The following is a 24,941-nucleotide window of genomic DNA, read 5'->3' on the forward strand; positions in this document are numbered from 1 at the left end:
AACGCAGAAGGCGGAACGGAGTGGCATTTTGCACTTGCAAATCAAAGATGCACGACGCAGCGCTATCCTATGCGCGCTTACTCGGACGTGTGCACGAGGGTCGCAGCTTCAGAAGGAAGGGGGGGGGGAGGAGAGGGCCGTGCTAGACAGGAAACAATAATTCAATGCCCCAACAAGATTTGTTAAAATTGGAGACGAGGGAAAGGGGAGGCGAAGCGGTGCACGCAGCTTCATTAATCAATTCTCCCCTTAAGGACGCCAGACCAGAAGAGGCGATTAGAACATTCCTGCCTGGTGTTTGTGGCACGCTTTAGGTGGGAAGATCTGGTGTTTTTAAGGCACCAGAATGGACCGGATACACCCCGCTGGATCCTTTAACAATTGTCATCAGTCTGTGAAAGGCTAAATCCTTTGAGATTTTAGTTGTAATCGTACATTCTCCCCACCCCACCCCCCAGACGCACACAAAGCAGGAGGGGAAACAACCAACTAGAAATTCCCATCTATCGCTGCACATTTGCCAATATGTGCAAATAAACGTCATTTTATGGAGACGGGCGTTGATGCCGACAGTGGGAATGAAGATGCCAGCATCCGAGCGAGAAAATGTAATTTACTTTAGGGAATAAAAATCCATTGGCATTTTACTTGCGAGTAAGAGCGCCAGACGAATGTTCACTTGGAAATTAGTGCCACTGAATTTAATATAATGACTTGTTTCCGGGTAAAAACATTTAGGATTTTCCCAATTCCAATTACACTTACTAAGGAGCAGCGGGGTGGGTGGGTTTACTTCTGAGTAAACATGCATAGCACCTAAGCTTTTTTAAATGAGTTTTCTTTTTAAAAGGAGTTCGCCCTAAGCACAACGGAAGTAAGAAGCGTCTGCAAGGCTGCAGTTGGAGAAACCAGCCGGATTCCTGCTTTTAGTCTGACAGCACGTGTTTGGATGTGTGTGTGTAATTCGAAATAAATAGCTTTAATCCTGTTCATAGGTACCAGCATTCTTTTTTTTTGCAGATAGTCCCAATAAGAATCCCCCATGGCAAATTGGCACAACTGTCGATTCGATCGACAGACACACAGAGAGACAGACTCAGCCAGCATTTCATCTTGCCGGGCGAGTGAGCAGAGTTTAGAAATCTCAACATCTCCCGGCGCTTTGAAGTCTAAGGCTGCTGCCTGTCACCCACTTTCCACGCACTTTACAGTGGTACCTCGGGTTACAGACGCTTCAGGTTACAGACTCTGCTAACCCAGAAATAGTACCTCGGGTTAAGAACTTTGCTTCAGGATGAGAACAGAAATCGCGCAGCGGCAGCGGGAGGCCCCATTAGCTAAAGTGGTGCTTCAGGTTAAGAACAGTTTCAGGTTAAGAACGGACCTCCGGAACGAATTAAGTACTTAACCCGAGGTACCACTGTACTTGGGAACAAGTTCCACTGAACTCCCCAGTAGACTTCGATGTAAGAAACCCACCCCATCCATTCTGGCGTAAGCCTTCCGCGGGCCCAAGCCTCCTCCACCGGACAGAGGGGCGGCGGGTGCTGTGACCCACGAAACCTTAGGCTACAGATCGCATTTGTTAGCCTTCACGGAGCTCCGGCACTCTTCCTTGCCATTTGCTGCAAACACACACACAGACCGCCCCCCCCCGGGCCCTCTCTCGAGCCACTGGGAGCCCCTCGCCCTACAAAGACACAAACACCCAAGGAGGGGGATCTTCCTAACCCTCCCTTACCATCAGAGGAAGGGAAGAAGACCACGTTCCTGAGAAGAAAGAGACATTTGAACGAAAGATGCCCCCTTTCTTTCTATAACAGGTTTCTACATTCAAAACATACACATCAAGAACGACAATGAAACAACCCCCCGGTCGCCCAAGAAAAACTCGTCTCCAACTGGCACGGATTTACCTTTTTATTGAACAACCAGAGTCCGCTCTTTTTGTTGTTATTTCCTCCCCCTTCCCGGTTGTCTAGCAAGAGTTGGCGGCCCAGCTTTTCTCCCCCCGCTCCTAGCGTGTCCATAATAAGCAGAAGATCTCCTGGTAGCCAGTCAGGTCTTCCTCGAGTCTCTCCCACCCCCGCCGCCGCCGCCGCCTCCCCCACGCCTTCCTTTCCGTTTGGTTCCTGCGAGCCATTGAAAAGAATGCGAAGAGATACCTGTTTGGGAGGAGGCTATGGGATGGAGTGGGGGAGAGAGGGAGGGTGGGGGAGAAAGAGGAGAGGGAAAGAGTTTCATTGGATTCCTCCCTCTCTCCCTCCCTCCTTCCCTCTCCCTGCTCTTTGCCACCCTTAAATCAAGGTGCGACGGGTGCCAAAGCGCGATGAAATGCAAAGAAAGCCAATTGCTGGCCCGAGGTGGGGGGAGATCGCTCCTCGGAGTCCTGCCTGCGACTCTGGAAGAGGCAGTAATTGCTGGAGACAGAGAGAGCTGGGGGGCTGGGCTGAGGTAGCCATGTATAAATAGTGTGATCTCCCCATTGAAAGGCATAAATAACAGCGGGAGGGATCTAAGCCCCGAGACAGCGCCCCGTCTCTGCTCTTCGACGTGGTCTTCCTCGCTGCTTGTCACGAGGAGGAGGATTTAAAACAAAACACGCGCACGCAACGCGCAACACCACCTTCAAGCAGCAGCAGCAGCCTGGACCGACGAGGCGGCCCCCTGGACCTCCTGAGTGCAGATCTCCACCCCACCAGCCCCACCACCACGACCCACGCCCAGATCCAGCCGCTGCAGCGCCGAGGACCTCTTCACTGTGGATCGCGAGCGTGCGCTTCTTCTCTCCCCCTCCCCCTCCCCAGCCACCGGGTCGCCATGGAAGAACTTACCGCGTTTGTCTCCAAATCTTTCGACCAGAAAAGCAAGGAGAGCAGCAGCGGAGGAGGAGGTGGTGGCGGCGGAGGTGGTGGTGGAGGCGGCGGCGGCGGCGGCGGCAGCAGCGGCGGAGGAGGCACCGGCCACAAGAAGGAGACTATCACGTACCGGGAAGTTTTGGAGAGTGGGCTGGCGCGCTCGCGGGAGCTGGGCGCCTCGGAAGCCGGCAGCCTCCAGGAGCTGGCCGAGAGCGGCGCGCACTGCCCGGTGCACCTCTTCAAGGAGCACGGAGACGGAGACAAGGACAAGCTCAAGGACTTCAACCACGCCAGCAGGACCTCGGAAGGTAAGGAGGGCACCGGACCCGCCAGGCGAGGTGGTGCGTGGAGGTGTGTGGAGGGGGGCTCTGTCTCTCCACCTCCTCTCCCTGCCCCAGACACCAGCGCCGAAGGCCTCGAGGCTTTTTGGGTGGGGAGGAGCGGTTGGGCAGCGGGCGATATAATAATAATAATAATAATAATAATAATAATAATAATAATAATAATAATAATAATAATAATAATAATAATAATAATAATACTCCACTTGTCTAGCAACAACAGGAATGGCCGCTGGGATCGTGAAGCACTTCTGGAGTGGAAAGTAGAAGGAAAAGGGAGAGGAGGGAGAGAAGCACCCAAACTTTCCCCTTAGCTTTTCTGGGAACAATAGGAGTGCGTGGAGATGGGGGGCGGGCGGGGAGGAAAAAGAAAGAAGCAGGTTTCGCATTGACGACCCGATTTGATCCGGAGCCCGGGTATCCTTTGCCCGGTTGCCTGCCTGTGTTGCTGCCCGAAAGAGCCTGTTCTGGAACGAGCCTCCAACGTCGTGGCTTCAATTATGGCTTCTTTTTCTGTTTCTTTTCTTCCATTAAAAAGAGGCGTGAGGGAAGCCAAGCTCAGGGTAAACTGGTCAGAGGCCTGCGGGGAAGATCGAAGCAGAAAAGAAGGACGGGAAGGAAGGAAAAGCACTTTAGAATTTTGTACCCAGCCCGTGTCGATAGTTTCTCCGGGTGTCAGTTCCTTCCTTCCTTCCTTCCTTCCTTCCTTCCTTCCTTCCTTCCTTCCTTCCTTCCTTCCTTCCTTCCTTCCTTCCTTCCTTCCTTCCTTCCTTCCTTCCTTCCTTCCTTCCTTCCTTCCTTCCCCCTGATGTGTAAGGTAGAGTCCCTTCACCCCGGGCCACCAGGTCGATAGCTCTTCCTGTCCCGCTTCACTGTTGCCTATAGAAAGGAGCATTCTGAGGGTGAGGGAAAGTAAATTTTAAAGAAAGTTGATAAAACGTTTTTCGGCGATTTAAGACAGGTTTCCTCCAGGGCAGACGCGATGGGATTAAATGCAGCAATCCTTTAGGTGTGAGAAGGGAAAACTTTAAATTAAAATTCAGCAGGGCTGCTCAGTCATGTTAATCTCCCTTCCTTAAAATATGTTTTACTCCGCCATTCGTTCTGCTCCTTCGCTTCGTAAAATAATAACGGTGTGTTGGATCGATAGTATTTAGGAGATTTGGGCCACTTGTACCATAAACAGAACAAAACGAAACGAAACAGCATTCTGTCCATTATAGAAAAGCCCTATCACTCAAATCTGCTCGCTCTTTTAATATCAATTCTACATATTCATATTATTAATAATTCTTTTTTTATGTTCTATTAGATTCGTTATAATCGGAAGGAGAGCTTAGACGCAGGGCTAAATAAATGAGAATTTAATTTCTGGGAAGCTTTAACAATTCCAATTTCATATATATATATTAGAGAGAGCGAGAAGGGCCTTTCAGAATACATTTTTTAAAATAGTAAGGCGTGAAATCCTTCGAGTTTCCTGAAATACTGTCAGTTCCAATGCACGGTTATTGTTTTGGGAAACAATATACATATCTAATATTTTATATACATAGATACCCGTTTATTGAAAACGTGCTTCATTCTCAGCAGTCACCTGAACACGCAACTCTGATATGTCATAAAATATATTGTAATCTCTCTCTCTCTCACACACACATCTCAAGTTTGTAATTGTTTTTCGGTTAAAAAAGAAAGTAATTCAAAAGGGTATCAACCTCAGGAAGAATCCATGGAGGAAGACTGGTTTCCAGCGGTACAACAAACATTACAAGCGAAAAATCATTACCATATTTGTGAATGGTTGGAACGCTGGAACGTGTCTCCATTAAAGGGAGTTGTAAGCGAACCCCTCGAACGTTCGTTGGGAGCAAAAAAATGTAGCGATCGTGGGCCGGAAGTGAGTTTCAGCGGAATCAGGGCAAGAGACTAATGGACAGTGTGTGTTGAGAGATATTGCTCAGAAATCCGTTGGCTTCGCACCTGTGTTTGGTAGCTGTTGTGCAAAACAAAACCCTGTAGGTAAGCATAACACTGTATTTAAATTAAAATTTCCCCTCTTAATTCAAGGCTGCTTCGTCATATTTTTAAAAAGCCACGACAGTAAAAACCACTTTGGCTGAGGATACATTTATATATAGTTTTCTGTTCAATCCGAGGCTTGCCTGGGGATTCTTAGGCAATTCGGTGTGTCCCATCAGTTAAAATTATGCTTTGAACCAAATGCCCTGATGCTTAAACTTATTTTACTTGGAGGTATATAATACTGTAAAGCCTTTCGATGTCAGAAGATTTGCATGTAAGAGGTAGTAGGCTGGAACACAACACTGCTTCCTTAAAGTCAAACCAAAACAACTGAATTGGACAGCAGAGGTTTAACCGTGTCACTCCTAATCCCAACCCACTTTTCTTGGGGAGGTCAGTGAGACTGGAATCGAGGGGGTTTACTTCCAGGGAATGCGCTTGGAGACGGGCACGTCTGTGTAAACCAGCTGTCCGACAGGCTGCAGTCCTCCGCGTTGCCGCTGAACTTGCCAGTAAATAAGTTCCACGGAGAGGAATGGTGCCCCATTGGGCCCAGCAAGGCTTCCTTCCCTAGGGTGGGATCCTTTGCATCTGGCTAGAGAGCGCTCACGTCGAGGTTATTGCCGTTAGTGTGACCTGAGCTCCTCAGGTAAAGGCGGCAGGAGGAAGTCCCTGCGCCAACCCCGAATTTCAAATCCCTTTCAGAACAGGCGAGATGAAATCCTCTCTCCCCCGCCCTCTGCCCAGTCCCTCGTTACATCTTCACGCGCTCCTGTTCTTTGCAAACGTGACGTTTTGCTGCGGGAGTGACGTGTTGGCTCCTCAGAAGGCCAGCCGTGGCTGCGGGGCAGAGAGGGCGTCCAGGCCACGCTCTTTCTGCCACCCAGAGCGCACCGGGCCCAGGCTGCTGCTGCTGCAACAGAGGCGCTGTCTTTTCCTCTGGGTGCTTCCTTTCTTATCGATTTCTATCCCGAGGGAGGAATCTTCCCCCGAACGGACCGTAACTGAGGCTTGGTGGCTTTTATCAATAATATATTGGAAAGGCGATGGGTTATAAGAATATCGTCTTGTGCCATTTGTTTTTGTTTTTTAAGCACAGCCCACAAAAGGCAGCATTTAACCTGCTCTGGCCAAAGCTCATCCCGATTATGTCGCCCGAATCATTTCTAATGGTTACCTGGTCACAGGAAAGCTGGGTTCATCTCGTGTGTGTGTGGGTTCCCACATTCCTAAAGCCTCTCAGTTGGGGACTATGGATTCTAATATCCTTTGGATTTATTTTAAAGCGCGCGTAACGGAGCGAAACAAACATGCCGTTTTTCTGGTGCTTTTCTTCTTGCTCAGTAGCTATTAGAGAAGGGAGGGTCCCCCATGTCTTTAAAAAGCGTGTTTCCGACCCCCTTCCGCTATGTCTAGACTGCAAAATGAGGCCCCGATCCCCTCCCGGTGGAGGCGACTGGCCAGGAAGAGTGGACACGTCTCAGAGCCTCTCTCATCTGAAAGTGGCCATTTCCTCTTTACACTTGTTTCGCGTAAAATCTTTGCTACTCTTGGCTTGCGTGGGGTATTTGGATCTTTAACTTTCCTCAGGAGGCTTGTCAGTTCAGAAAACCTAGGCCACACTTCGTAGCCGCGACAACATATTGCCACCGAGGTATGATCCTGCAGTCTTCAAAAATAAGATGATTAAGTTTGCACGCGTGGAGAGACGGGAGATGTCCCTTATAAGGGGAATTTAGCAACCTTAGCTGGAGAATATGTGAGTCACACAAGGTCTCTCTAAGGACCATCACCTGTTCTGCGCCCAAATAAATAATTTTCTCGCTGCAACAGGAGAAATGGAAGGAGACAGAGAGAAAAAAAACTATCCTGGCTGCGTAGCAGTCAATTACGTTTTTATCAGAGCAGGCTCTCCGTGCGCTCCGAAAATTTACTAACGAATATTTCACTCAACCCCCGAAATGTGTCATCTGAGCATAGGGGACGATGTCAACTTTCGCTTGCCTTTCTTTTGGGGGCTCACAGGGCGACCTGGGGAAACTATGTGCCCAATTCTCCCGCCTCGAGGGCTTTAAGGAGGAAATTAAGGAGGCTTCTATGATGCGCAACTTTGTTGTATTCGTTTCCTCTTCCCTACCCCCATCCCCCCCCCCGGGCAGGGATCTATGAGTGCAAAGACAAGCGGGAAGAGGTGAAATCCGAAGACGAGGACGGCCAGACCAAGCTGAAGCAGAGGAGGAGTCGAACCAATTTCACACTGGAGCAGCTGAACGAGCTGGAGAGGCTCTTCGACGAGACGCACTATCCGGACGCCTTCATGAGGGAGGAGCTGAGCCAGAGGCTGGGGCTGTCGGAAGCCAGGGTTCAGGTAAGGCAGCCTTAGAAGAAGGCCAGAGTCCTCCTCCCGCTGGCCTTGTTTCGGATCTCTGTCTACCCCATTAAAATCCCCTCCTTTTTGTCACGCGCAGCACCCGGACACGTGTGACGGAGGGAGGGGGCCAGCAGCCATGGGGGGGGGGGGAGATTTCCAGTCACTGGCGCTGCTCTCGATTTCTCGCCCCTTTAGAATCTTCAGCAGACACGGAGCGTTCGAAACATCCCTGAGTGCCGCTCGCTAACCAATCAGAGGCATGATTAGTAGCCCCAGCCAGGAACGAAAAACCTTTCCCTTTTCCCTTGAGGTTCTACTGCTCCTCTTTTATTTTTTTTAAAAATTTTTTAACAGGGAGAGGGTGGGAGCAACTTCGGAGAACAATTGGTGTAGATCAAGCTAGGCTGGTTGGGTGCTCTGGGACTGGATTATCCAAAGCCTGGAGTGGGGTGGTGGTGGTGGGGAAACGTGCCTCTATTTGACTTGCATAACAAGGGTATGAATTCATGGTGCCCCATCTGCTCCGTTTGTCGATCCCCTGGAAAACAGAACGTCTCCCCATCCTCGAGGAGGTGTTTGGGTTGTGGGGCCTGCCTGCTGGTCATGCGGCCAAGGCATATGCTCTATACAAGCACAGATTGTTGCCTTTAAAAATGCATTTATTTTTTATTTTTTAAAAGGCCTTTAGCCTTGCTCACTAGAGAGAGACGGGGGGGGGGGCTGGAAAAGAAGCAAACAAGAAAATAGATATAATTAAAAAAGGGTGGTGCAGGTTGTGGCGATTGTCGCAGCATCGATCCCCCTCAAACAGAGGTTGTGCAAAAAGGAGGGAAGAAGGGGGTTGGACTTGATGATCCTTGAGGTCCCTTCCAACTCTACAATTCTATGATTCCATGGAAGTGATCAACCTGTAGGATGGCTTTAGGGTCAAAGGCATGTGGGGAAGGCTGAGCTCCAGCTGAGCTTTTATTCTGGCTGAACTCCCACAGCACCAAAAAACTATTTTAATGAACCACGCTTCCAGTTCCCCCAGTGTTTTTCCTTGGAGGTGATGGTGGGAGTCACACTAGGAAAGGGGAATCTCAGTCTAAATGCTTTAAGTCAGGGGTGGCTCTCCAGATGTTGACCCCGCCAGATGTTGCTGCACCAAATTTCCCATAATCCCTGACCACTTCCCAGTCTGGCTGGGACTTTGGGGGGTTAGAGCCCCACGACTCTAACAGAAGAGTTAGCCACCCCTACTTTTAGTATGAACGCCCCACTAATATTAATGTGGTTGACTTCCACGTCCAGCGTTGAGCAGCATTTTTGTGCGCCTGGAACGCCTGCGTGTAATTCCTCTTTCCAGGGCAGGTCTGCCATTTAACTTTTAAAACGTTTCTTTGTAGGCTGTTTCCCCCCTGAAACAGCTGGGAAAACTAGGCTCCTGAACAGTTCGGGTTTTAAATAAATACAACAATAAATGAAATATTCCCCAGGAACGGAATAACGCTTACTGGAGTGCTCTTCTTGGAAAGGAGAGCTTAGGAGGGGGAATACTGAGAGAGGGGGAGGGAGAGAGAAGTCGTGGCTCCCACCCCCCGCGCCGAAGATTGATCTAACCGCCCAAGATAAATGAATGAAAAGATTAAACTTTGGCTGAAGGGGACATCAACTTTTATGTCATCTTCCCAGCTCCTTCTAGGCGAGCCGGTATAATATCTTGCCAGAGCCTTGATGTAGCGTTTCTATAAAAATAAATTACTCGTAGTGTTTCTATAAAAATAAATTACTTGTAATTGAATTCCGCACTCTTTCTTTCAAGTAGTTTATTACCGGAGTAGCGCGGCACCTTAACAGGATATTCATAGTTACAGGAAAATTGGCGTTCCAAGTGCTTGCAGGTTTCATGAAATATTCCACCCTCTCCCCTCCCCCGCCCCAGCAACTCTCTCTCTCTCTCTCTCTCTCTCTCTCTCTCTCTCTCTCTCTCTCTCTCTCTCTCTCTCTCTCTCTCTCTCATATTTCTGAAGGGGGAAAACATCCTTCAGACTCCCCCCCCAAATAAAGTCCAGAGAAAGCCGTTTTAGAGAGAACCCTTAATTAAAACATAATCAGGATTCGATCGGCTAAAAAGGACTCGGTCGGCATCTTATAAAGGAGGAAGAGAAAAGGAAGGAGACCGAAGGGCGAAAGCAACAACAACCCAAAGATATTTTAATACTCTCCGAATTGCCTCCTAATCCCGGTCTGTAGCGCCTGTCCCTTGTTGTTAAAGGATCTAGTTTCAATTTAGTGTGGAAATGTGCTGTAAATAAATTGGAGCTCCTACGGTAGCTACTTCTTATTAACCTTTTATTTTTAGTGTTGTACCGGCAACTCATATCGCCCAGCTGTCAGGGTTATAATTGAAAGTTATGAGACCATAGTGAGGAGCAGGCAGTAATTCAATTACGAGCAAATATCTTCGGGTTTTTATGGCGCAAGGCTAAATTAAATGTCATTATTCACTGTCTCTAATGGAAATCAAAAGGAAATCAGATTAGAGCATTTGTGAAAGAAATCACTGAGTGATCCTTAATGAAGAAATAACTGTCTAAAACACTGTCCTGCGCTTTACTTAGCATATTCATGACTACTTGGAATTGATCGGGAATCACACCCGAGCTGATTTATGATGGCTGCGCGCGCGGGCTAATTCATCACTTTTATTCCTCATCACTTTCGCCTTTTTCCAAAGCAAAAAAATAAAAAATAAAAAATGGGAAGGGACGCTTTTCTTTGCCCAGCTGGGCACAACGAGTCTTTTTAAGAAGAGCATCTCAGGCGCCACTGGTACGAGCCGGCAGCGTTTAACGCGGATTAGTCCCTCACACCACACGCCTCTCGCACGCTGCTCCTGACCGAGTGGTTAAAGCTGGGTAAAAGGACATTTTTGCCCCAGAATTTGCCACATATCTGCACCCGATGTGTGATTAAAAAAATAAATAAATAAAGTCTGCCTCCTTTAACAGGATAACAGACGACCAAACGACCCTTGGGGGTGGGGAAGGAACTCTCCCCGGAATTGGTATAAATTATATTATGACGAGTGGCGTAGAGAGCGGAATTAGCACAGAGGCAGGTCATGGGAGTCATTCCAAAATCATTAATGCTGGATAAAGAGCTACACACACAGAGAGAGAGAGAGAGAGAGAGAGAGGGAAGAGGATATAGAATGAAGAATAAATAACATGAGGGGCATATTCATTTTTATTCATTGGTTAGTTATCTGTCAATACATTTCAGCCACCCTCTGTCCTCAGACAGGATAGCTGAAGGTTTTCTGTTTACAACTTTTAAATGCACATTTCCTTCCCCGGCTTAACTAAGCAGGATTATTTAAAACTCTGATTTAGGGTGAATTCTTTATTATTATTATTATTATTATTATTATTATTATTATTATTATTATTATTATTATTATTATTATTCTGACACACCATAAAAGACCCCCATTCTCAAGGTTTATATGAATGGTAGGTGGTTATATTAAGAAACTAATATTTTCGTTTCAAGTGGGGCGTTCACAGTGCTAACGGTCGGAACAAAACCTAGCTAGAACCCAAATATTTCGGCTGAATTTGACTAAAGCTGTCATTTCTCAGCACACCGGTGTTTCGCTGAAAGCAATGGTCCTTTCTCCCAAGGGAGGCGGAGAGGTGGCGGGGGTTGATACTCCAAACGTTAGTCCGCTTGAAGTGGCTAAGTTTCCAGAGGTGTTCGAAAGAGTCTTAGAATTGTAAAATTGGAAGGGATCTCAAGGGCCATCTAGTCCAACTCCCTGCAATGCAGGAATCGTGTGCCCAATGTGGGGCTCGAATGCAGCACCCTGAGATTAAGAGTCTCACGACTGAGCTAAGAATGCCCACGGCACCTGGTATTCCTAGGCAGTGGTCTCCCATACAAGCACTAACCAGGCCTGATCCTGCTTAGCTTCGGAGATCCCACGAGACTGGGCGTGTTGAGGGTCGTACGGCCGTCTATCTATTCCAGGCTGTGCTGCGTGTTGCGCTCTTCACAGAAACAGCAAATCCAAGGGAGCCAGAGATCAGGACATTAAAATGGAAAGGGGACATTTCCACTGGTAAAGAAAGCTCCCTTTCAAAAAGTTCAGGGATCGCTCAGAAATTGAGCAAACTGCCCCCCTCCCGTTCCCCCATCTTTTAATTTGAGACATCACCTATTAGAGACCCGGATCAGGGAGGGGGAGGCGACGCCACTAGCGCACGTGTGAAGGCGGCCAATTCCTGTTGAAGAAACCCATTCCAGTACCCCTGGATAATTAATGTCTTTGGAAGCCTTTCTTTGCACTAATTACTCCGTTGTAAATGGCCATCATTAAGGCAATTGAAGAAAGCTCGGAGGCGAAATGTGATGTAGGAAGTGCAGTTAGTATTAATTAACCGTATGATCAACTTGGCAAGCGGAGGAACTTGGAGGGGGGGCGGGGCGAATGGGAGCGATGTTTGCTTAACTCCCAGATTTGATCTGTCTCAGCAGACAGAGGCTGACTAAAGTTTGATTTAGTAAGAGGAGGGGGGTGGAGACACTGAGCATTTGACGGTAGACGTAATCCTTTAAACATATTTGTAAAAAATCGTCTCCTTCCCCTCTCATGGGAGAAGGTTCCCATGCTGCTTAGTACGCCAGAGAGATCTAAGGACAGCCCCCCCCGCCTCAATTTATAATACACGGGAATTTCCGGAATTAGGGGAGGATTACTAGGATGACAATTTTTTTTAAAAGAAAAAGAATAGAATCTGATGGCAGAATTAGAAATAATTCCTTCCACCCAAATTTGGAAAGCGTTTGATTGTCGCGTGGAAGTCAAGCCTATTTAAAAGTCAATCGTGGCTCTGAAAAAGGGATTTATGGTGGGATCCATAACCCAGTCAAAAGACAAATGGAAAGGGGTAATTGAAATCTGTTGGATTAACCCCCTTTGAATAATCCTTCTGGATGATGTGTGTGAAATTAATTGATTTCCCCATAAACGGAATTTGCATTCGAAGTTGAATTGACTTTCAAGGGAGGGTTTGGGGGTCGTGGCTGTGCAGGGCGATCCTGAGCGTCGTTTACTCGAAAGTAAGCCCGGCGGAATTCAACGAAATGCTGTGCCTTTCCTGTAAGGAAACAGGCTCATGCCACAATATACTTTTTAATCTTCAAGGAAACTTTATTGGTTTCGCTACTTTTCTAGAATTCCTTTCAGTGAAGTTCTTCTGGGATCGCAACCTTAATCGCTGGCAGCTTCTTCTGTTGCATGGTTGCTCGGGAGTAAATCCACTGAACCGTGATGGGACTTTCTTCCGAGTAATCAGTGTTTGGGTGTGGATCCATGGCTGGCCATTTTAGTGGGCAATTCCAAGGTCAGCATAAGACAAAGCCCTGATAAACTCTGTCAGAAATTCGGGAATAAAAGGGTTTAGCTGAAACTCACCCCGCCCGCCCCGCCTATTTTTCCTTAAATAGGGGGGGGGGGGAAGCGATGCCACACGAGTCGACATAGGGGGAAACCCACTAAAACTGGTCCTTCTTTATGTATATGCGTTCAAAATTAACCTCGAGGAAACGCCACTGCCTGGCACACAGGGGGGAAGGAAGCCACATTCAGCCAAATTGGAGGAATGCTGGACGTGAGAGAGCAAAGGGTGTGTGTGTGTGGATGTATGAGAGATGGATGTGAATTGTAAATCGGCACTTGGTACTCGGCACTATTTGGGTGTGGGTGTGTGGCGATCTATCACATTTCTGTCTCATTGTTTAGTGTGTGAGCTGATAACCTCTTCCCCACGGGGAAATCTCCCTTAGCTGCCTGCCAGCCGAAACCTATACTTGTTCTCTCAGCAGTAAACCCCATTGACTTCCATGGGGCATGCTCCAAGGTCGGTGTGGGCATTGGATTGCGGCTTGGCTCTCTGCTCCTCAACGCCATCTGCCTGTTTTCCTGATTTCGAATAGGAGATGCCAAGAAGAGGCTCTTTTTTGCTTCCCTCCCCCGGTTTAAAGTTAGGCAAGCGGGCCGTCTTTGTTGCTGGACTGAACAGTTTCTTTCTTTGGATAGCCTCGGAGGCATTTTGTTCATCTGCTTGTTCTACATAATGATTTGCCCCCTTTTAATATTCCGCCTTTCCCGGTGAAAGGGAGCACAAGTATAAAAGCATTACAAACACAAACTTTTAGGGAAGAGATGAGTGCCCCCTCCCATTTCAGACCGTATTTGTTTGTTCTTCGGGAGTCCTCTCTATTTCTGGCCGGGTCCCTCAAGAGTGACTGCTGGTCTAAATCTAAACCTTTAGATATGAACATATTCTTTGGTTTAAAGAAGTGCGCGCGCGGACCTGTACCATTCACGTTATATTTATGGGATACTGAACTACACGCCTAGCTCTTAAAATACATTGACTTGTTTGCGGTCTAAGCCTTGAATATATCCTTGCAAAATTCCTCCCCTACTGGGGGGGGGGCAGGAATCCAAATTGTCCCTCCTCCTGACTGATATCCGAAGTGCTATAAACTGAGCAGTTGTGCAAGCTTCGTTGTCGCGCCGAGGCGGTCAGTTTGTGCCCGGGATGTCGCACTTTAGCCTGTAGGTGAGGGCTCATATGCTTGACCGGTTCTCCATACAGTATTAAAAACACGAGAAGAGCTTCATTTCCTCCGCACCAGCCTAGTGGTCTCTGGGAGCAGAACTTTGGGGATGTTTCATGGCTGTGTCTAGCGCCCCCACAGGCCAATCCATGTATTGCCTCTTATACGTTCGAAGGGTTGCTGCCCTTGGGGCTCCGCTGCGCCACACTGGCAGCCCCTTCCTCTGAATCCCTTGAGATGGAGGAAGCAAAGTTTCCTTTTGACCAGGACTTTTTTTAAAAAAAAAGAAAAAGAGAGAGTACGCATGCGCGTGGAGGGAGCGGCTACACCCCCGCATCAACTTCGCGGTGCTTTGCGAATTTGGATTCGCAGGCTTAGGAGGGAGGTCGCTCGTGGCTTGACTGCTCCTCTTAAAAGCGCTTGTTGGCTTGACTTTGACATCAGCCATGCTTGGGACGATCAAGATGCAAACTCTGCATTTCACAACAGGGGACGACTTTCTCCAAGCTGCGCATTGTTCCGTTGGTGGTGTTTTTTTTTAGCAGACGTGCGAATGAATCCCATTTCGATTCTTGTCCGATTCTCTGTTCGCACTCGGATCTCACCTGCTCTATTTGCACCTAATTGTTGCAAGTGAAACTCCTCTCATCACTTGCAGCCCACATTTTCTGATCTGGTGGCTCCTTTATGCTTTTTAATAGCAATAAGAATAATACAGAAAGTCACTGTTCTCAGGTCATTTGTATTATTTTTTTAAAAAACTGAACTATGTGTGTATATGGGTGTGTGTGTGCACAATCAACAAAAACCTCTAAGAGGTTTACACAGTCCCCCATTCTAGTGCAGAAATGTCCCCTACCAGTGTGGACGTAAGGATTGCTTCTCATTCCAACAGCGGGAAAGAAAATGCTGCATTTATACCATTTTAGTGGTGTATAGCAGTATTTTCTTATTTCGAAACACCTCAGGCTGCAATCCTATACACGCTTACCCGACAGGAAGCGCCATTGAACCCAACGGGATTTACTTCTGACACGTATAAGGATCACACTGTGAATCTCTTGAAACCTGCTTACCAATACCACGACCCTTGTCTTAAAAGGGCCTTTGACTAGTCCTGCTGTTTTGCGTGATGTATACTGTTACCTGTATGCCTAATAAACAAGCATTTCTCAGAGAGAAAGCCACCAGATGAGCAGAGCAAAGAGAGAAGTTACAGTAGCGTGCATAGCAAAACTGACACTTTGATTCTGGAAGAAGGAGAAGGGGGGGGGAGGAGCGAAGTATAAGGTCTTCATCTTTCCTTTGCCTCTCTGAGACTGTGGAACACAGGCTGAGAAAGCTTCTGTCCTCTGCCATTCGGACTCCATACTTTCGTGTGTTCTGAATATCCTCAAAAGCTTGTCCTTCTGTGGGTGGGTAGGAACTGTTTTTATATTGCTGGTCCCGTGAAAATCAATAAAACGTATCGACCAAAATAAAACCCCTTTATTGTACGAGCAATCAAAATGACACAAAACAGGGAGCAAGCTTCCGAGCCCAACAGGACTCTTCATCAGACTGAATATTAAGCAAGGGCGTGTGTGGGTAAGGGGGGGGAAATGTCTGTATTGGTCAAAAAAGTTCGTTTTTATAAGCACGGGTGGCTGCCAGACGCTTCAGAACTGATGGTGACAAACCTCTCCTCCCCTCATTTTCTTTGATTGCAGGTTTGGTTCCAGAACCGAAGAGCCAAATGCCGGAAACAGGAGAACCAGATGCATAAAGGTGAGTTCGAGCTAGAAAGTGCTTGGGTGGGCTGGAGGAGGAGAGGGGGTTGGTGAGCGCTATCCGGACCCCCGAGGTTCCTTCCTCACCAAGACACGTGTCTCTCCCCACCCCCGCTTTGCAGGTGTGATCTTGGGGACGGCCAGCCACTTAGACGCCTGCCGAGTGGCCCCTTACGTCAACATGGGCGCCCTGAGGATGCCTTTCCAGCAGGTAGCTCGTTTTGATTCCTTTTGACCCCTTTCTCTCCCTGTACGTCCGAGGCGAATCGAGGTTCTGGAGGGGAGGGGCGCTGTAGAAAAGGACACGCCTCTTCCGAGGGGGCTGTCAGACGGAAGGGGGCGGTGCTTATACGTCTCTCGCTGGGCAGGAGGCGTGGCCGGAGCGGAGATCCGTCAGGAAGCCACGCCCCTGGCTTTCGGGCGTTTTTCAAGGCTGGGATGGGTCAGTGGCGAAGGAGTGCACTCTGCGCGCCCTCAGAGGCGCCCTTATTGTCCCCAGGTTTCGAACGAGGACTTACTCACTGTGGCTTCCAAGTCTGGCTGCAATCCTGTTCACGCTCAATGTGGGAGTAAGCGCCATTGAAACCAGTAGGACTTATTTCTGAGTGAACACTGTGTAGGATAGTAATGTTGAGTGTTGCATCGTTTGGAAAAACAAAATTTCCGGCTACTTCTACTCATCCTCTTGGAAAGATGAGTACAGTGGTACCTCGGGTTACAGACGCTTCAGGTTACAGACTCCGCTAACCCAGAAATAGTACCTCGGGTTAAGAACTTTGCTTCAGGATGAGAACAGAAATCATTCTCTGGCGGCGCGGCGGCAGCAGGAGGCCCCATAAGCTAAAGTGGTGCTTCAGGTTAAGAACAGTTTCAGGTTAAGAACGGACCTCCGGAACGAATTAAATACATAACCAGAGGTACCACCGTAGTTGATTTGCCTCAGCTACTGTTAGCAGAAACCAAACACCTTAATCTTTGTACTGAAGCACTTAAATTTCTGCCTTTCAAGTAGTCTTCCCTGTGGCGGGAAGGATATTGAATGCAGAGGGGAAGAAAATAAATCCAGGTAATTGTATCTTAACTCCCCCAAATACCTAAATGTAGAATTCCACTATTTTTGTTCCTCTCTCCTAAGTAGTCGTCCTAAAGCACACCTGCATTGCAGTCCTAGAAATGTTCACTCAGAAGTAAATCATGTTGCTTTTAATGGGGACATCGTTCTTGGTAAGTGTATACAGGATCATAGCTTGATCTGTATTTTGCTTAAGGGACAGGTGGATCCACACCATACATTTAAAACACATTCAACACACTTATTCCCCCTCCGCACCCCCCGAATCCTGGGAACTGTTTCTCATTCCTCACAGAGTTACAGTTCCCAGCACCCATAGCAAGCTACTTTTCACTGAGACTGGGGAAAGCCATGTGCTACAAATGCACGGTGTGGATTCAACATTCCTGTGAAGTAGGTTAGGCTGAGAAACTGCTCTTTGTTCAAAGCTAATCTTTATCAAAGCAGCAGAGAAAATACTGTAGCGCAAGCATGTCTCAGGACTCACACAATGAAACCACCTCCCAAACTTGCATGGCCATGAAGAAGTCTGTTTCTCAGACTCAGCCATCTTCTGATATGGGCAATAATAGAGACCTAATTAGATTGATTTAAGTAATGAGTACTGAATGATGCATTAAATTAAATTCACTGTAAACCTGCTACTTGCAAGGGGATTTGAATGCAGGTCTTTAACCCTCCAGTCACTATGTCGCACTAGCACTGTATGAAACGCAAAAACCATGCTTTGCTCACTCTTTTTGCCCCATTAGTCTTCATAACTGGGAACTGAAAGTAGTCTCACACACAAGCCATAGGGAAAAGTCAGTAAGCAGCAGAGATGCCTCAGCTCCCTTCTATTTACATCCTCCTATGTAATTAAGCACCCTTGTGATTCTCGGGCTTCTGGAAAGGTCCCTTTTATTTCAATCAGGGTTTCAGAAAAGTGGGGCCTAGGTTGTTGATTTCTTCTGCGGGAGCGTTTATCTCTTGCAGAACTAGAGCAACGTCGCCCTTGGTGATTTCACGCGTGAGGCTTAAATCAGGGTGGTCCAAGGAGAAGAAATCAAGACACATTTGGTTGCTGTTTTGAATTAGATCCTGCGTTGTTAACAGATTTAAGAAGGACACCAAGAGTTGTCAGCTTCTCACTCCCGAATGCTTGTGCCGTTTAACAGGGGCTTGTTCCATAGCAAAGCAGCAGTGGTGGTGACTGTTTCTCTCCATGTTGTGAAGCGCTTCATCTCCTAATTTGCTGTAGATCAAGCTGCTGCTAAAAAGGCACACCTAGAAGAGCTGGGTGGAAATTTGGTGATCCTTAATAAAGAGAACTCGGGCTGTGGGGCTGTGGTGGTCACGTGTGAAAATTCCTCTTTAAGAGGTTGTAACCTCGCATTGCCTCAAAGCTACTCATGTGGACTTTATCTTTTTGAAAGCCACACAGAAATGCTGCCATTCAGACCAGTCTAGTGAATGTCTCCAATGCAAATGATAAGGGAAAAATGTAACAACCCAAAAACACTTACAGTGGTGCCTTGCAAGACGAAATTAATTCGTTCTGCGAATTTTTTCGTCTAGCGAATTTTTCGTCTTGCAAAGCACGGTTTCCCATAGGAATGCATTGAAAATCAATTAATGCGTTCCTATGGTCAAAAAAAGTCCAAACAAAGCCAAATTTGGTACAACAAGAGTTTATTAAGTGCTCTTTAAAGTCACACATACTGTAAAGAGCATTTCAAAATTCAAACCCAGAATTTTTTTAAAAAAACAGCAGAGTGGCCCAATGGTCACAGAAAATCATAAAAATGCAGAAAACACACACACAAGCTTCCAGATTCTTGCAAACCCCTCCCCAACACCAAGTCCTTGAATTCCAAACACCCCAACCCAAAATCCAAAACCCCCCAAAAAAGTTTTAAAAGCTTAACTTACCAAATGGCTGCAAAAGAAGTTTTGAAAAAGCTTCAAAAATCACCAAAGTCTTTAAAAACCTCAAAAAAGGCTACTATGTACACTGCGTTCTATGAGTTGCTCCTCGAAGTCAAGTCACAACTTATTAACGGTGTTAAGAAAAAGGAAACAAACTTGCAAGACGTTTTCGTCTTGCGAAGCAAGCCCATTGGGAAATTCGTCTTGCGAAGCAACTCAAAAACGGAAAACCCTTTTGTCTAGCGAGTTTTCCGTCTTGCGAGGCATTCATTTTGCGGGGCACCACTGTACTTAGCGAGGCAGGATGTGAGGGGTAGGCAGGCAGGGGGGTTCTTGTTTCAGCCCCCCCACATGTGTCAGTGGGGCTTGGGTACTTCTCAGGCTGGAAATGTGTCAAGGAAACTGGTCGATTCCCTGCAAAAGCACCCTAGCCACTGAGACACAGAGAAATAGAACTTGTTCCACTTTGTTTCCTTAAAAAACGCAGGCAGGAGGAAGAAAATATTGGGGAGATGATTCTTTACCTTTCTTTGCCTCCCAATGGCTGCCCGAATATGTGAAAGCTTTGCTACTTTGTCAATTTCACCTTCATTCGCTTGAGGGTGAAACGGACTAGAAAAACAGCTCCATTTATTTTCGAAGTTAGACATGTTAAGGGGAGCTGTGGCGTGAATAAGATGGCCATAGTTTTTGATGGATTTCTCCCACCCAAGGACAAGGGAGGAAGAGGAGAAAATAAGCAAGCCTGCAGGCAAGGCCACATGGCAGGAGGCTTGCAGATGAGTAGCCAGCTCAGGAAGATCTGAGGCCCTTCTCTTGACTTTTCTCTTCCTTCTCTTAAATGTATCTCACCCTTTTACATACAGAGATGTACAGGCAGTATTCTGTCCAGGCAGTAAATGCCTCCACACTTCCGGGCAGTGGAAGTGGGAAGGTGTGGAGACTATTGACAAGCACTTGACTCTTCTTGCCCAGTTTTATTCAAATGTTTGAATAGCCACATTCACTCATACCGAATGTCAAAGAGATTGAATTTAATCACACACACATACAACAAATCTCCTATTCACCTAAACCCTCTCAGGCCCTGATAAGTGTCTAGTCCCTAGTCCCTTATAAGTGTTTCAGACGGCAACAAATAAATATGCTTTAAAATAGCCATAAGTGTCCCTGAACCGTTGTTAAGTATTCTTAGTAATTGGTCAAATAATAAAGAGATGAAGGGGATGTGATTCTGTTCACAGACTCATCCTGTATTCCTGGCATGCCTTACATGTGGTGTAATGGTTAGAGTGTTGGAGTAGGACTTGGGAGATCAGCGTTCGAATCCCCACTCAGCTACGTAGCTCCCTGGGTGACTCACCACCTTTTAGCCTCTCCCTACCTCACAGGGTTGTTGGGAGGATGAAATGGGGAGGAGGAGAACACTACCTTGAGATCCTTGGATGATAAAGGCAGTATATAAATGTAAATAATGATAATGATAATAGAATTGGATCAGGCTAGCAACAGAGCCAAATTTCCCCATTCCACCCCACCCTATACTTTTTTAAAAAATCCAACAGCTTCAAAGCTAAAAAGCTATACTCAGGAAAAATTATTTATAGCCATCTTAAAACAAATCTTACAAGGGGACTTATAAACCTTATAAACAAAGACCAGAGAAGTTACCTGGCACCTTGGGGCTATAACTCTGCATCAGATCTGGTAGCACGTGTTCCTGTTGAAAGTCCAGTGGTGTTTAGGACCAGTTCAAACTCACTTTTGCAGCTATTTAATTACACCGGCGCCTTTTTAACGTTATTATTGTTATTACTATTCAAAAGTCCTTCATTTGCTGGACGTGTGCCACAAGGACTTTAGCAGTAACTGCAGATGTGTGTGGCTGCAGTTTCTCTCCTGCACACCTTTGTGGGTATGGTTCTCCTTTTTCAGTTCCTCGAAGAAGGAAAAAAATGTCTGTGTGACCTCCCAGGAAGCATTAATTTTGCTTGATAAAAAACATCATGGGGTAGAACCTTATAATACCATGCTACAAGTGAGGATCTGAAACAAAATGTGCAGGTTTTACCAGAGTCTGTGGCTAAGGTGGTTGAAAAATTTGAGTTAGCAGAAAAGATAGGTGGCCCCTGCTCATAGCTGTCAAATTTTCCCTTTTCTTTCGAGGAATCCTATTCGGAATAAGGGAATTTCCCTTAAAAAAAGAGAAAAGTTGACAGCTATGCCCCTGCTATAGCACAGGTCTTACTTCATGCCCACTTTTTATTTAAAAAAAATCTAGTCTGCATGCAAGCCAATTGAACACAAGGCTTTTCTTGCAAACGAGTGCTTGGTGTGGCCTGGGAGAAGGTTTGAGAAGGCCATTCATATAGTTCTACAACTGGCCTGATATATAACAGTGTCCTACATTGCATGGCTGCTGTAAGTTACAGCTCTCCAATCTGCAACTGGGGAAAAAAAAGTGAACTAAATTGCAGGTTTGCTTTATCCTGCTCTCTCAGTTCTACCTGCAGTGTGGGGATATATATAAAAAAGCGATGCAGGGTTCTGCAAACTCAGTTTCTGCTGATCTCCAATGTGTAATAGGGGTCTAATACCGCTGGACAACACTGTGGGGTTGCTGCAAAGTGCCCAGAGCCTGATATGCAGTATTCAGGGTGCACTAAGCTGTGGGTTAAACCACAGAGCCTAGGACTTGCTGATCAGAAGGTCGGCGGTTCGAATCCCTGCTCCTGCCAACCTAGCAATTCGAAAGCACGTCAAAGTGCAAGTAGATAAATAGGTACTGCTCCGGCGGGAAGGTAAACAGCGTTTCCGTGCGCTGCTCTGGTTTGCCAGAAGCGGCTTAGTCATGCTGGCCACATGACCCAGAAGCTGTACGCTGGCACCCTCGGCCAATAAAGCGAGATGAGCACTGCAACCCCAGAGTCGTTCATGACTGGACCTAATGGTCAGGGGTCCCTTTACCTTTTTACACTGCCATTAAGCCGTTCTCTCCCAGCCAAGAGGAAGCTTGAATAGGTATCGCTATGTAGAGGAACCATGCTACAGAAAAGCAAAGAGTTTGTGTGTCTGGAAGATCCAGAAAAGGGGAACTCTGCAGTTCTAAGTCAATGGCAGTAAAATAATGAGCGGAATGTGGCAATTCAACAAGTTAAGGAACACCGGTAAAGGATTGATCACCATGTACAAAGAGTGGCAGTGTGCAACAGTAGATTAATATGCTGAGACATAAGAAGAAAGTGCTCATGGTTATTTGGGTCTGGACCTTAAGTGGTTTCTGATATGATATGCTGACAACAGAGTGAGAGCATCTTTCTGCTGCTGCAGATGACAATGGTTAGAAGCAAAAACAACATTGTGATATCCTGTTGACTATATTGTGGTATTAGGTAGCTTACAGACCTTTTAACCACCGAGCCCAGTTTACCAGGAACCCACATCTGCCTGTTACAAAAAGCCATTCTATTCCTACAGGCTGCAGACCTATCCTGGTGTATGTCCCCTTGAAAACCCGGCCTATTTACAGATACACAGAATGACACTCATTTGTTTACCCTCCTGGAAGCTCCTTTACTCATTGTCCCTTTTGCTTCTGTGTCCTTCTTTTGCTCCCTCAGGTCCAAGCTCAGCTGCAGCTGGAAGGCGTCACCCATGCCCACCCTCACCTCCACCCTCACCTGGCTGCACACGCCCCTTATCTGATGTTTCCCCCGCCCCCTTTTGGACTTCCCATTGCCTCCTTGGCAGATTCCGCCTCTGCGGCCGCAGTAGTAGCAGCGGCCGCGAAGAGCAACAGCAAGAATTCCAGCATCGCTGACTTGAGGCTCAAGGCTCGGAAACACGCTGAGGCCCTGGGGCTCTGACATTTCCTCCCCAGAAGCCATTTTGTTGCCAGGGATGGACAATAGTATCTTTCCTCTATCCAGTCTCCAAGCTTGGCTGCGATAAGGACAACTGGTACCTTTTTAATGGCCCACAAGTACTTGTAGACAGGCTCAGCGCTGGCCTGTTCCTTCTTTCCTCCCTTTCCCATCCTCTCCTTTTATTTTGTTCAAAGACTTCAGCAACTTGTTCAGTTGATCTGAGGACTGAAGGACCTACTGGCCTATTTTCTGTTTTAAATTTTTATTTCAAAAAGCACTTAGTGCTAATGATTGCAGTTAAACTGTTCTTCAGCCACCAGATGCATAAATACTAGGTTTGAAATCAGTCTGGATCTCAGTTATAAGTGTCAGTTTTGAAAAAAATAATTGAGAAAACTTTGGAGGAAAGTAGATTTTTTGGGGGGGCGGGCAACAGAACCTTCCAATCACGTGGCATCCATGAATCTTGGGACAAATGGAAGTGGACCCTGGCCAAACTGAAGATGATCATGTCAGCCCAACAACATTTGCTGCTGCCAGTTTTGCTACGTCGTGCATGTGCCTAACTTTAAACAATGTTTGAAAATCGCCAAGTATACTGAAACAAAAATGAAACAGAAAAAAAGGAAAAAGCTTAACAACATTGTGGGGCTGGTCTCCATTAAGATGACATTTCTTCTTTGTTGCCAATGGTATTATTTCAATCTCATGAATCTCTTCCATCGCTATGGAGCTGCTGCTGCTGCAGAACTGGTTTGAATTTAAACGTGGAATTTCAGATCTGAGACAAGGCAGTGTTTTCTAAACAAAGCAGCAATAACACAATGGGGTGTCCAAATGACTACATCCTTCACAAGGAACAACAAGAACAACAACTGAGTGTGCGTGTGAGAAAGAGAGACACCCAAATTAGTTGGTGATCCAAATGACGGGAACAATGATGAACACATCTGTTTTACTGAGAACCACCTGAACATGCTGAAATGCTTGTACTATGTGAACAGGTTTACTTCACCGTTTTTATTTCCAGATGTCTGGATCTCTGCGGAAGGCCTGCTTGGTTTACAGGATCTAGAGGGGTTGATTCATCTGTCAAAGATGGACACAGTTTTTTTAAAAAAGCATAATACTGATGCAGCGTTAATTTTAGTGAAATGCAATTAAGTGCAGTAAAGTGCAATACTGTAAATATTATAGATTAAAAGGGGCGGGGAAATAGCCGCGCATTCTTATTCTGTTAAAAACCAACTCTGCAGGAACTGTAACCTGGTCCTTTGTGTTCAGACCTGGGAATTGCCATTTGTTGCCAAAATGATAAAGTCTGGGCCTTCTACAGATTGGGAAAGAAATATGAATTGCATATATAAAAGAGAACCGCCATGATTATGAATCCAGTTCATGTGCCATATTTCTGGGAACTAAGCTCAAATGCCTGTATTAATTATTATAACCATAATTTTATTTTTATTTGGCAATTGTTTTAAAGTAAGGAAACAACAACCAAGTCAATGTCATGTAGAGGTGGACAAGTTCAGTGGGGTTTTTTGGGGGGTGGGTGGGGAAATTGAAGCCAATTTTATACACCAAATGCAAGCTCATTGGAGCTTATCAGCTAGTATGAGCTGCTACTACGACTCATAGAAATTGAGGAGAACTCCTTGAAATTATATTACCAAAGTGTCTAAGTTTATTATACCCACATTGCTCACTTACATGTAAATTCCTTTCAACCAATTTATTAAATGGTGCTTCTTCTGGAAACAAATACTGCTCTTGTCTACTTCTAAATCTGTTATTGCATATGATATCCAAGTCTCATTGATGGAATCTTTGCATCTCAACAGCATAAAATCATTAAGTCTGTTCCATTGACCTTCCAGTGTATTTCTTTTTTGAAGCAACCCATTAATAGTTTGAGAGGTTTTTGTTGATATCCTCCCCCACCCCAGCGAAGTGTCCGTAGGACAGAATGTATTATATTTCTTAAAACATCAATATTTTCATCTCTATCTCCCTCTCTCTCTCTCTCTCTCTCTTTTCTAACCAGCGTGCAATCTCGTTGCCAGGATGGTTCTCTTTTCTCAGTTTATTTATTCTTCGCAAAACAATTATATTTTGG

General features: G+C 46.4%; 1 protein-coding gene across 2 annotated transcripts; it reads left to right on the top strand.

Moving 5' to 3' along the window:
- Nucleotides 1-2,269: 2,269 nt before the first annotated feature.
- Nucleotides 2,270-24,687, top strand: SHOX (SHOX homeobox). Of its 2 annotated transcripts, none has more exons than XM_081197130.1 (5): nucleotides 2,270-3,166; nucleotides 7,384-7,592; nucleotides 15,917-15,974; nucleotides 16,099-16,190; nucleotides 22,577-24,687. In XM_081197130.1, exons 1-5 carry the CDS (start codon nucleotides 2,821-2,823, stop codon nucleotides 22,820-22,822), a joined length of 951 nt encoding a protein of 316 aa, XP_081053256.1. In that variant the 5' UTR covers nucleotides 2,270-2,820; the 3' UTR covers nucleotides 22,823-24,687. The 2 variants fall into 2 exon arrangements, with proteins under 2 accessions (XP_081053256.1, XP_081053257.1); XM_081197131.1 differs by having other exon boundaries at nucleotides 16,099-16,187.
- Nucleotides 24,688-24,941: the final 254 nt, after the last annotated feature.

Source organism: Podarcis bocagei (assembly GCF_964188305.1).
Source record: "Podarcis bocagei genome assembly, chromosome: 6".
NCBI classification, from domain to species: domain Eukaryota; kingdom Metazoa; phylum Chordata; class Lepidosauria; order Squamata; family Lacertidae; genus Podarcis; species Podarcis bocagei.

Coding starts and splice junctions, on each gene's coding strand:
- SHOX (XM_081197130.1), top strand. CDS start 2,821: ATGGAAGAACTTACCGCGTTTGTCTCCAAATCTTTCGACCAGAAAAGC. Junction 3,167..7,383: donor CGCCAGCAGGACCTCGGAAG/GTAAGGAGGGCA, acceptor CCCCCCGGGCAG/GGATCTATGAGTGCAAAGAC. Junction 15,975..16,098: donor GGAGAACCAGATGCATAAAG/GTGAGTTCGAGC, acceptor CCCGCTTTGCAG/GTGTGATCTTGGGGACGGCC.